The sequence below is a fragment of the Typopeltis vanoorti genome, chromosome 16, assembly GCF_054136105.1.
Source record: "Typopeltis vanoorti isolate ZY-2024b chromosome 16, IOZ_Tvanoo_1.0, whole genome shotgun sequence".
NCBI classification, from domain to species: domain Eukaryota; kingdom Metazoa; phylum Arthropoda; class Arachnida; order Uropygi; family Thelyphonidae; genus Typopeltis; species Typopeltis vanoorti.
In genome coordinates this window covers 96922734-96936919 of record NC_143564.1, presented here as the reverse complement: position 1 = coordinate 96936919, position 14186 = coordinate 96922734, and the positions used below count along the sequence as shown (strand labels likewise).

At 38.5% G+C, this 14186-nt stretch overlaps 1 protein-coding gene across 4 annotated transcripts in view; it reads left to right on the top strand.

Moving 5' to 3' along the window:
- Nucleotides 1–14186, top strand: part of LOC150098205 (trypsin-1-like) — a 103777-nt gene that overhangs the window by 21138 nt on the left and 68453 nt on the right. For all 4 annotated transcript variants that reach the window (XM_090406045.1, XM_090406047.1, XM_090406046.1 and 1 more), the window contains exon 3: nt 1298–1398. In XM_090406045.1, the coding sequence (XP_090262171.1) occupies nt 1298–1398 (101 nt within the window). The remainder of the gene's footprint in view (nt 1–1297; nt 1399–14186) is intronic.

Genomic DNA, 14186 nt, shown 5'->3' with positions numbered 1-14186 from the left:
AGCTATCCAGGATTGGACGGGAACACAGGAACAGAAAACGAGAGAGAATTTGAGTCTCACACCACGCCTTATATTATAAATGCGAGCGCCCTCTCTTGGTGACTACGTCATACTCTTAGCCACGGTCAATTGGTCACCCCAACTCCGAACTGTTTTGACATGGTTCTAGATCTCTTATGCACATTTAATAATGATAATTTCAGTCCTGAGACACAATTTCCCTTTGCTTATTTTACACAGACATTATCAATTCTAAATACAGATTTCCTAAGTTTACTTAATATTAACAATCTCAGTCGGTTTGATACACTTTTGAGTGAACATATATACAACACTCTCTTAGCCCTGTCTCTGGAGGCATAAGCATGTCCTTATCCTCAGGTCTAATCGTCACTGTGTGTTGGGTCGGAAACAAGATGGCTTACGAATAGTGATTCAGCTCTTTTCCGACACAACACCCTTAACAAACCCATGCCAACCATCATAAAGAATGCTGTTATTATCAACCCACTTCTGAATCCTAATCTTCACCAACTTCTCTAATACCGTAACAACAATCCCAGACATGTAGTACCGTTGTAGTATGCTGTGCATCCAGGGTATATATCAGGAAATTGATAGTGATGATGGTGACGAACAAGAAGCCCTGAGGAGACCAAACATTTAGTGATAATGGGTACACTGGGAGTTATGGCTTTTGATTGAAAGGAATAAATTTCATTATTAGTAATGCAGCAATGGAATAGATAGGGACCTTTATTCTATTAGATCTTGATTTAATCATATCTGGATTACTGTGTATCAGTTTGGCTACTTGGATTTTTGAGGAATCCCAAAACTTTGGTGATTGTCTAGAAACAAATGAGTAGAATGCCTCCCAGTTTCATAATGGAATGTTACCACAAAGAGGACAGCTAAAGTAATGTACATTAGAAGGAAAGAAAAAAATCTCAAATTTATAAGTTGGTAAGAGAAATTTATTTAGCAGTTAGTTTTCACAGGGTGGCATGAGATATGAATAAAAATGCATATTTCACATGGTATATAGTAATAGAGTAGAATGTAATGTCATAGTTTTAAAAAAAAGTAATGAGTGTATTGATGTTTCCTAGAACTTGAAACTCTGACAGGCATCTAACATTTATCTAAGTAGTAACTATTAGAAAAGACTTCATTCTCCAAAATAAGTTTAACTGAAAGCATACTGTTTTTCCATAACTGGTGCTGTGTGTGTGTGAGAGAGAGAGAGGGAATGCCATTATGTTAATAAAAACCGAGGATGTTTTCTTGCTTCTAGGTGTCTTTGCGTCTTAGAAGCTGGTTTGGATCAACTCATTTTTGTGGTGCTTCTGTGCTGAATGAAAACTGGATCATCACTGCTGCTCATTGCATCGATGGGTAATAATTATTTTTCTTTTGTTCATGTTACACATGGTTCAGATCAGATTGTTTTAGGTGGAATTCTGTGTTTAAGATTACACCTTCACTTACGACACTTGAGTGATTGTAGACTCCTGTAAAAACTGCCTGTGAAAATATTTTATCAGGGAAGGGGCCCACCCATAGCTGTACCAACAGTCTATTTGTAGGTTTTTCATGCCAATTAAAATAATCAGTGTGTATGGTATAAGTGAATATGGCAGATATATCAATAGGTCTGATAAATCTGGCATATTCTGTTTTTAAAAAGATAGTTTTATTTTTTGTAACTATTAGTGATATTGATTGCATTTTGGTATAATTTATATATTTTTCATTACTTAGCATAACTGGGTGATTGTGGAACTTTGTGTGTTTTGATACAGACATTTTATTATTAATTTTCGAACCATGCAGTCAACAATGATAAAATGAGAGTACGAAAGAGATCTGTATATTGTGTAACAAAAATCAATTGTCATTAACGGCATGGATTTTTAAAGGCAACAAGTTCATCTTCATGAGTGCAGTATGTATACATGGCAGAATGTGTTTGTTGAGAGAAGGTATGGTTATGTATAAAATGTGATATTCTGATGGACTGACTACAAGTTATCAGTAAATATGAAACTGACTGATGGAATGAAAGACTATGAATCATGGAACAAAAGCAAGAAATGAAAGAAAATGCAGCCAATGAAATGAAAGTGAGTGACACTGTAGAATCGTGAAGAAATGAATGGCAGATTGGGAAGAGAAGAGCAGTGTGGTGGGAAAGGAAGTGTGTGTTGCTGAGTTATGTTAGTGACAAGATGAGATAAAGAGCAAGAATTATGAATAGCACATTGGCAGAGCTGTGTGAAAATTAAAGTAGTTCAGTTTGTAAATGTGTGGTAAGCATTTGTTGGATGGATTTATACGTACCTCCTGCAATGAGAGTTTGACTCCATGCAGGTCTGGCATTAATAATAATAATAAAAATAGCTTGAGTAAGTTCTGGGTCAGGTTTCTTTTAGAGGGCATTAGTGATAGGAAGACTATATTGAAACACTGACCATAATAATCTTCGAGGAGTACATAACAAGGGAATTAAAGGTGTATTTTGTTTCTGTATTTTTGGCTATCCATAAATCTTGGAGGAAGAGAACCTAGGATTATAAGGTTTGAGTTGTGAATAGTTTTGGCCAGGATATAAGATTATCTAGCAAGTTTTAGGAGTATTTTTTTTTGTATGGGTAGAATTGGAGTCACTTAAATGTTATGTGGATTAGTCTCTGATAGAATCAGCATTTTTTGATCATATTCAGAGCAATCAAGTATCACCATAATTTTATCTACTTTAGTGATAGCAACATTCTTGTTTGGGCATAGCTTCTTTATAGGTCTCTGAGTAGGATCAACACATTTCAGAGCAATTAAGGATCACCATAGCATTATCTGCTTTAGTGATTGTAATTAATATTTGCAGAAAGTTTTTTCACTTGATTACAAAGCAAATTATAATATACAACAAATTATATTCTTGTTTTAATTCCTATATTCAAGGGTAATAACCAAAAAAGTTTGCGCATGAAGTATCTTCCTAACTAGGCTATTTATATAAAGTAACTGTTGACTTCACATCAGTTTCCCATAATTCACAGCTTAGTTCCTTTCAGACATGTATGTTGCTAATCATTATGGAAAGGGTCATATTTAGACTGGTTTTATCAACAGCTCTATATACTTTGTTTTATATATACCTGTATTTTTTGATAGATAACGCGTGCATTATCTATACAAAAAATGTCTAAATTGGTTAAAAATGAACATGGTATACATTTGAAAGGTATGAGAGGTAAATCAAATGTAATAACAAAACTAAGGTAGAAGTATTACTTAATATTTATTGAACAGTAGCAATCGACCACTGCTACTAGCAACGCACGTGCTTTTAAAGAATTCCTCCATCCTCTGTACTTCCCAACTCTACCGCTGGTTGGTGCATGCGCGTTATCTATATCTATACAGCAAAAGGAGTGATGAAAATGTTAGGGATGCGCATTATACATTAGGTGCGTGTTATCTATTGAAATATATGGTGTATATGTATGTATATATATATATATATATATATATAGTCAAACGTGCGGGTATCCATAACTATAGAATAACATGTATGCCACATTTACTGTGGCATACGTGTTATTCTATAGTAAATGTAATTCTATAGTAGTATTCTATAGTAAATGTGGCATATGCTGGCTTGGTTGGCCAAGTGGTTAGTGTATCTGCTTTCCAGCCAAAAGGCTGTGGGTTCGAATCCCACCATGAGCATGGATGTTTGTGATTGTCTGTGAAAATACTAGTGGTGGTGGTGGGCAGCGGTAGATGCCATTGGTGTGGTTTGTTGAGTGAGTGGTGGAGGCAGAGAGTTGTGGAGTGGGTGTCCTCCATCAGTGAGTCTTTGGACTTCCTGGAAGTGTTATATAATAATAATAAATAACTTTATTATGTAAATATTTCATCTCATGCAGTACAGTAATGAGGGTATGAAGCCTGTGGCAATATGTTAAATACTTACTATTAACCTCATCAAAATGAGTTGCAGTGTGTTGCAGAATTTGTGTGTCTAAAGGGGTGTATTGCTGAAATTTAAAAATACAATATAAAATAGCGGACTTTTATATCTATTTATTTATTTTTATTTTTTACATTTTGTGCCCCTGGCAGGTGCCTCTTTTGACACACCCTCGTTACGGCACTGATCTTAAGTGTCATAAGTGACGACCAAATCCATAGACTAAACATTAATAAGAACAACTGTGTTAAACTTTCCCAATTTTGGGAAGTCATCTGAAGCAATAGACCTCATTTTTGTGAGTGATGATTTTTTATTAAAATTTATTTCTTTGAATTATAATAGTTATAGATGGAGTTATCCTCCTGCAAATAATATAACGCATTGTCACATGCACTTAGATTTCAAGTGTTGTTTTAATTTGTTTATCTCGTATGTATCATTATTATGAAGATTCAGGCCTCCATGGGGTAGAAAAAGACTCATCGTGGGAGGCCCCTCCTAGAAAAAAACAAAGTCTATCATACCACTCCTTGAACTCGTTGACTGTTTGTGCTCTAACCATCTATCAGGCAATGAATGCCATGCAAAGAAACCACTCCTCATCCTCTTGCTTACAGCTTTCTTCTGTAACTTCCAGGGATGACCCCCTTGTTCTTGCTTTTCCTCCTGCTCCACTAAGTGAAAGAACTTCCCAGTGTCAACCCTGTAACTATCTCTCAAAATTTTAAAAGTCTCAATCATTTCATCTCTCCTTTTTCTATCTACCAAGCATTGCAGTCCACATTCTCTCAGCCTGTCTTCATAACTGACATTGTACAGTCCTAATACCATCTTTGTCATCTGCCTCTGCACCCTTTCCACAGTTAATTTATCCCCTTCAAATCCTGGGGACCAAATTTGAGAACAACAGTCCAAGTGTGGTCTGATCAGAGCTTTATACATTGGAATGACAACTCTTTTATATCTGCAGGTCAGCATCCTTCTCAGTATTGCAGAAATCCTCTGGAGTACCTTCACCACCTTTGCAGTATGTTCTCTGAATTTCAGACGTCTATCGATCATCCCCAGATCCCTTGTCTCCCCTACTTCCTCCAGTACAGTTCCTCCAACAGAGTATGCAGCCTTCCACTGATGTATCCCAAACTTCAAGACTTGACATTTAGCTGCTTTAAACTTACACCCCATTCATTTGCCCATCTGTCCAGTTTATTCAAATTCGCTTGAAGGGCTACCACACAGAGGCATAGCTAGGAAGGGGCGGAGGGGGTGGTCTGCCCCAGGCAGCACTTTGAACATTTTTTGAATTTTTGCAGTTAATTCTAAAATACAGTCTCGAGAACTCAGTTCCAACTATTGCAATACTACAGCGAATTTTCCTCACAATTGCTGTAAGTGTTGCTAGTTGTGAGAGGAGTTTTTCTAAATAAAATTGATTAAGAATTACCTACATTATTATGAAATAGACTTCGCAAATGTCATCGACGATTTTGCTAACAGAAAAGCAAGAAAAATAGCATTTTAGATTTTGAAATTAAGGTTTTACTTCTGAGTTTTACTTCAACTGCAGATGAAGTAGCAAAAATGGCCGCAACATCAAGTGATACCACAGATTTCGATCTTTTTAAAACCACCACCCAAAAAGAAAACATAAAAAGAACAATTCTTCAGGACATGACTCACCACTGGTACTCAACAGAAAATCCAGGAGCTACCATCAACTCCAAGTTTAATCACAGTGCCACTACCATGATCTCTCGCCTAAAGACTGGCCACACAAGACCAATCAAGTTTAGCAATGGCATAAAAGTCTTCCCCACTTGCAAAATCTGTAACATCGAGGAAGCATCACCAATGCATTTGCTAAACTGTATGAATATTTCCAAATGTGAAATGTATAACAACCCAAAAAAGGTGCTGTATAAAATACATGAACTTGACCTCTATGATCTGGTATAATAATACCATGGGATAATTAAAAAAAAAAAAAAAGTTTTACTTCAAAAATAAACAGTGTTATAAATAATTTATTTCCCTATATGTGGTTTGACTTTTTTTAGTATTTTTGGTGTGTACTGAGCGGGGAGGAAAACTCGGGGACTGCCCCGGGCAGCAAAAGCTCTAGCTACACCACTGCTACCACATCTGCACTATTAATAATAACCCTTCCTAGATTCACATCATCTGCAAATAACTGGATGTCCCCTTGCAATCCACCAACAATATTATTGATATAAAGGTTAAGCAATACAGGTCCCAGTAGTGAGCCCTGTGGGACCCAACTTTTAACCTTCTGCTTCCTTGATATTGCTCCCCAGACACAACTCTCTGATGCCTATGAGATAACCAATCCTGAATCCAGTTCACTAACCTGATATTATTATAATTATTATTTCGGGCGACTCCAGGAGTCCTTAGACTCATCGAGGGAGGCCCTAAACATCATGTCCACACAACTATGCGATTACATTCTCACAGTATCTATCATACCTTGTCTTGAACTCGTTCACCATCATAGCACCCACAACAGACTCTGGCAGCTTATTCCACTCATTTACCACTCTAAAAGTAAAGAACCCAGCTCTAACACCCCTGCTAACCACACTCTTGCCCAGCTTCCATAGGTGTCCCCTAGTTCTCCCACCACCAGTCCTGATCTCAAAAATATCCTCTGAATTAATCCTATAGAATCCCTTTAGCAATTTGAATGTCTCAATCATATCTCCCCTCCTCTGCCTATCAACTAGTTTCTGCAACCCACAAATCTTCAACCTGTTCTCATATGGTTCATTCCATAGACCTGTTATTATTATTATTATTATTATTAAACAAGACCTCATGGAGTCAAAGACTCATCTAGGAGGTCCTTTTATCTCGCACACATCTCATCATACCGGGTCTTAAATACATTCAAACTCCTTGCAGACACCACACTCTCAGGCAAGGCATTCCAATCATTCACAACTCTGCACGAAAAAAACCTGCCTCTCACTCCCCTACTCACACCCTCTTTATACAGTTTCCAGGTATGACCTCTGGTTCTCCCCTGATCTCCCACTATTCTCTGTAGAACTTCTCCACCATTGATCCTATAACAACCCCTTACCAACTTGTAGGTCTCTATCATATCTCCCCTCTTCCTTCTCTCCACTAGACTCTGCAAATTACATCTTTTCAATCTTTCCTCATACTCGACATTCCAGAGGTCAGAAACTACCTTAGTCAGTCGCCTTTGGACCCTTTCCAACATCTCTTCATCCTTCTGAAAACCAGGTGACCAAATCTGGGCACAATAGTCCATGTGTGGCCTAATCAAAGCCTTATACAACGGAACAAGAATCTCCCTACTTCTACACGTCAGTGTCCTCCTCATCATTCCCAGAAGTCTTTGTGTTGTCTTCACAATTTTGGCGATGTGTCCCCTAAATTTTAGATCCTTATCCACTATCACTCCCAGATCTCTTATTTCCTCTACTTCCAACAATATATTCTCACCAAGCATAAATTCTGCATCCCATCTTTGTTTTCCAAATTTTAAAACCTTACATTTTGCAACATTGAACTCACATCCCCATTTGCTTGCCCAATCACTCAATTTATTCAAGTCTTCTTGCAAGGCCACAACATCTTCACTACTCTTTATGGTACGTCCTAACTTTGCATCATCTGCAAACAACTGAATATCTCCATCCAAATCTTCGCCAATATCATTAATATACAAGTTAAATAGTAATGGCCCTAAAACAGATCCCTGAGGCACTCCACTAGTGACTTTCCTTTTCCTGGATATTGCACCCCCATACACAACTTGTTGATACCTATCAGATAGCCAGTCTCCAATCCAATGCACTAATCTAATATCCAACCCCATCTGCTCTAGTTTGACTGTCAACTTATCATGAGGTACTCTATCAAAAGCTTTTGCAAAATCCAAGTATATTACTGTGTATCCTTCTCCTCTGTCCAAGGAAGCAGTCACTTTATTGTAATAAGTAAGTAGATTACTAAAACACGACCTCCCTTTAGAAAATCCATGCTGTCCATCAAAGATTATACCATTGTTGTCAACCCAACTCTGGATCCTAGTTCTCACAAGGTTCTCCAACAACTTAACCACAACACCTGACACACAGATAGGCCTATAGTTTGATGCTTGAGTTCGATCACCTCCTTTATGAAGTGGCACAATCTTGCCCTCCTTCCACTCTTTAGGGACTTGACCAAGTGCAAGACTCGTATTAAAAAAATATGTCAAGGCAGGTGTCAACTCTCTGGCACATTCCTTCAGAATACGCGGTGATATATTATCAAGTCCCACAGCCTTATTTACATCTAGTTTACTCAACTCCCCAAACACCTCTTGTTCACTTACAGTCAGTCTCTCCTCCCCATCATCAACTGCTCTTAATCTCTCCATGAAGTCACATTCACAAGATTGAAAGATCTTTATGAACTGCTCATTAAGTATCTCCACCACACATTCTGCAACAGCTGTCTTTATACCATTTCCTCCAATCAATGTCATCCTTCCATAATCATTCTTTCTTTTGCTGGCTACATATCGAAAGAACTCCCTAGGATTCTTTTTAGCTTCATTAGCTAACTGCTGTTCATACCTCTCTTTAGCTACTCTCACCAACCAAGTCACTCTCCTTGCCTGGTCTTTGTAAAACTCATGAAATTGGTTACTTCCACTTCTCTTATGCTGCCTCCACAATGCCCTTTTTCTCTGTATTGCATGCTTAATCTCTTTATTCATCCATCTCACACCTAACTTATTTAACCTTCTCACCCGTGGTATACATTTAGATATCGCATCCACTAAATATTTTTTGAAAATCCCCCAAGCTGCATTGATCTCTTTTCCAGCTAACTCCTCATTCCATGCTACACCTGCAAGCTGTCTCCTGAGCTCTTCATAATCACCTCCCTTGTAGTTCCACATATACCCTTTTTTCACAGGGGTCCTTGCACTGCTGGCAACCACCCAAGTAATCACCTCATGGTCGCTTTCACAAATTGGTGGATGATTTGATACCTCATTGATAATTACATCCTCCGATGAGATGACCAAATCCAAGACCCTTAATCCTCTTGTGCCCTCTGTTACATACGGTCTGAGGTAGTTATCCCTCAAAAACTCAAGAAACTCATTTTCTTTACTTCCAGTTGCTATCTCTTCATTCCAGTCTATATTGCCATAATTAAAATCACCCATAATGACCACCCTTTTCTTATTTGCTTGGCTTATTTGACTATACATTTCACTATCACCACCATCCACATTACCAGGTCTATAACAACATCCCACCAAGTATTTGATTCTATTCACCTCTATCTCACACCATACTGCCTCAAAACCACTGGCCCCATTTCCCTCTTGCATCTCTACCTTGTATGGACATAACTCTTTCTCTATCATCAATAGCACTCCCCCTCCCTTTTTACCCCTTCTATCCTCACGAAACACATCATACCTTTCCATCTCTATTCCTGTCAGGATGTCATCCTCATCTAACCATGTCTCACTTATTCCGACAATCTCTGGGTGCACAGACGCAATTAGTGAAACCATTTCATCCGCCTTGTTTCTTATACTTCTAGCATTGGTATACAAACACAACAACTCATTTCTGGATCTACAGCTAGTTCCACTGATACCACTCATTCGATGTGATCTCTCCATGCTGGACTGGGGCCATTTCCCTTTCTGCTTCTTCATTTTAGAACCCTTTGAAATTCCATCTGTTTCCTTTTGATCCCTGATCATCCCATTACTTTCCTGCCTACACATTCTCTCACCTCCTCTTGGAGCATCCACCTTTCTCACGCTGTGTATCCCTGTCCACCCTGAGCCTCGCCATTTCCCTGCTCCTCTTGCACACCCATTCTCTCATTTTCTATACTCATACCACTCACTTCCACATTCATTTCCACTCCTTCAATCTCTCCTGTCTTACTCTCCTGCTCTTCCACATCACTCCCCTCTCGATCTGATTCATTCTCTCTATTCACTTCTCTACCTTCCAGCAGCAGTCTCTCCAAGCGACTCACACCATAACCACTCAAATGCAGTCCATCGCTCCCATACAGCTCACTTCGTCCCTCAAACTCATTCCACACATTAACAAACTGTACTCCCATCTCCTCACACATTTCAGCCAGAATATCATTCATAATCCTTGCTCTCCGCCTCATTTCACCACAATCATACCTAGGCAACACACTGACCACCCTTCCTGTCACACTATTCTCCTTTATCTTTCCAAGCAGTCTCCTGACATTCATTTTGACATGCTCTTTGTTCTCTCTCAAATCATTCGTACCAATTAATACAATTAACTCTTTTGCTCGTTCCCGCCTCATATTCAATGCCTCAATCACTCTACTCATTTTACCGCCTGGAAAACATACCTCGTGCATTTTATCCTCTAGCACACCTTTAATAATGGAGTCGCCATACAACGCCACTCGCTCATCTTTTGTTATCTCTTTCATGCCATCATGATTTATTTTAATAGTTTTGACCTGAATTCTCTTAATTTCATTCCGCATCCATTTCATTTCTTGCTTCATCCAATCCAATTCACCTTCTGAACCTCGCGACACATTCACTCTATCATTAAATCTTTCTAACTTTCTAACTCTCGACCCCCTCTTCTCACTTTCCCTCTCATTCATCCTTCTTTGTTTCCGTACTTTCGGTCCAACATACGTCCAACTTTCACTATCATTCTTCTCACTTTCACTCTCACATATCTTTCTTTGTTTCCGTACTTTCGGACTAACATGCGTCCAACTTTCGCTATCATTCTTCTCACTTTTACTGTCATTCATCTTTCTTTGGTTCAGTACTTTCGTTCCAACATGCGTCCAACTTTCGCCATCAGTCATTCTTTTTTCGCTATCATTCATTCTTTCGATTTTTTTTACTTGCGATTTCTGCACCACGCCATTTCTACTTTCATTCGTTCTCTCAATTTCGTTTCTTTCCGCCTCACTTTCGTCCCTTTTAACATCCGTTACGGTTGTCAAATCGCTCTTTTTCTTTTTTCCTGATTTTTTAACATTTTTTCGCCTGTCTTTCTTGCCATCCTGCTCTTTCAAACGTGCACTCGCGACACAATCAGTACTAGCACTTTCTGTCATCAACTTCATATTCGCATTCATCAATTCCTCGTTCAGGTCACATTTCGCACACACCCTTCTTCCATCCGCACTAAACATCCACAAATCATTTATGTAGTCGAAGGAATACATATAACAGACCTCACACTTAACGAACCGACTGAAATCCAAATTAAAATCATGGAATGACAATGCCGCCACCATTTTTTTTTTTTTTTTTTTTTCTCTGCAGGTTACTAGGTCTAATATTAACGTTTTCGTATTTAGTTTAAGCAAGAAAAAAAAAACCCCACACTAATAATATCGGTAGCGTACAACGTTTACAGCCGCTCTTATCATCTTAGTCACTCGCCTCTGGATCCTCTCCACCTCCTCCCCATCAAGAAGGAACTGAGGTGACCAAATCTGGGCACAGTAGTCGAGATGAGGTCTTATCAAGGCTCGGTACAGAGGTACAATAACTTGCTTGTCTCTGCTCGTCAAGGTATTTTTCAACAACCAAGTGAGTTGATGAGCTTATTTAGCTACTTTTGCAATGTGCCCCATGTGCTGCAACTTAAATTTCAGCTTATCATGTGGTACCCTGTCAAAGTCTTTGTAAAATCCAAAAAAAAAAAAAAAAACAGGCAGCATATGCCTTTCCCTCATCAACTACTTGAGGCAATCATATTACTAAAACAAGAGCGTCCCTTAACAAATCCATGTTGACTCTCAGAGATAACATGAAACACATACTGGTTTATAATTTGACACTTTTAGTCTGCTATCACCTTTATGCAATAGCACTATCTTACCCTCCTTCCACTCCTTTGCCAGACTCATTGAAAAGCCCAGTCAATGGAGCTCTCAGTTCTTTGGCACATTCTTTCAAAACCCGTGGCAAAATTGCATCCAGTCCCACTGCTTTATTGACATCAAAGTACTCAGTATTTGAAACACACTCTCCTGTTGCACTTTTAAATCTCCAACCCCCTATCCTTCTAGTATTAAGACCTACTTCTCCAGGATGAATGAAATATGCCAATAAAGTATTCATTGAACAACTCCACCATGTCTTTTGCATCAGTCACTCTATTCCCATTTTTATCCAATAATGTCATTCTTCCACAATCATTTCTCCTTCTACTGGCCGCATAGTGAAAAAATTCCTTAGGATTTCTCTGGATCTCAGAGCCAATCTCTTCTCATATTCTCTTTTCATATATGTATGCATTGACAGTGGCTGCAAGAAATAGTCAAAAATTCTGTCTGTATTAAACAAAATATTTTTCTTATGTGAGTGCTATTATTTCATCATTAGTCTTATTAGGGTGTATCCATGGAAATAACGGAGAGGGAGATGACATGGTTCTTATGATTTAACCCTTTAACTGCTGAGAACGTATTATTGCAGGTGTGGAAATACACGCCTGATTTACTGAGCCCGTATATAGAGGTTGGGTGCCTCCCATATTCAGACAATTTTTTAGTATGATAAGAATTGTCTTAAGATATTCAAGCTTCGCAGGTAGGTTCCTCCATCTATTGCCAACCAATTGAAGTTTATTTGACTTGGGTTTCAGTCCTTGTATGACATCTAAATAGAAAAATTTGAACTTGTGCAATTAATCATATTAAGTGCCTCCGTAGCGAAATTGGAAGAACGATGGTACATTGCACCCTTTGATTGGAAAAAGCCTAAGTTCGATTTTCGTCGTGATCGGATAAATCTTTATATATGTACTCTTTCAATTGAAGGTGAGTTAGCCGATCTCATACAGAGGTAGCAGGGTTTTTTCATCCTGCATACATACAAATCGGCCCTTCAGAACACACGCAATTTACAGACAAAAAAATACTAGTTGTGGTGGAGGGCGGTAGATGGCGTTAATGTGGATGATTGGTAGTAGAGGTTGTACAGTAGATTTCCTCCCACGATGAGTCTTCGAACTCCTTGGAGGTGTCACAAATAATAATAATAATAATAATATGCAGCACGATGCATATTATTATTATTATTAATAAAATAATAATTAATATTAATTATTATTAAGAGAGACCTCCAGGGAGTCAGGGAATCACTGAGGGAGGCCACATACTACACGCACCAGCTATCATACTTATTCTCGAATTCATTCACACTGCTTGCACTCACAACATCCAATAGCAATCCATTCCAATCACGCACCACCCTATGAGAGAAAAATGTAGCCCCCCTATCCCTCTTAGCGGCATTCATTCTCAGCTTCCAAGGATGTCCTCTTGTCCTTTCCCAACCCTCTATAAATTGAAAAATTCCATCAATTGAAATCCTGTATGATCCTTTCAGAAGTTTGTAAGTCTCAATCATATCAGCGCTCTTTCTCCAATTTACTAGTGTCTGCAGTCTACAAATTCTCAATCTGTCTTCTTAATTAGTATTCCAGAATTCTGATATCATTTTTAACACTCTCCTTTGTACTCCAATATATCAGAATCACAACAGAAACCAGTAGACCAGACCTGGGCACAATAGTCCAAGTGAAGTCTTATCAAGGCCTTGTAAAGAGGCAAAATGACATCATTATCTTCCCATGCGAATGTTTGTTTCAGCATTGCAATTATCATTTAATTGTATTTACAATCTTTGGTACATGGCTCGTGAACTTCAACTTCCTATCTACTAACACTCTGAGATCCCTAGCCTCATCATTTTCTTCAGGCATAATCCCACCAAATATAATATGACATTGGATATCTAATCACGCTGAAGCGAATGACTTTACATTTACTGACATTGAACTGACATCCATTTTCCCATGCCCACAATTCCAGCCTATTCAAATCATTCTGCAAGTACTGCATATCAGCAGCATTCCTGATTACCCTATCTCTGCATCATCAGCAAACTGTATATCGCTTCTCAAATCCTTCCCGATATGTATAGATTGAATAACAGTGGACCAAGCACTGATCCTTGTGGTACACCGCTGGTTACCTTAACTCTTGTAGACTCATATCCCCCATATATCACTTTTTAATATCTGTCAGTAAGCCATTTTCTTATCCACACTAATATTCTATAACCCAAACCCATATTTTCCAATTTATGCAACAGTCT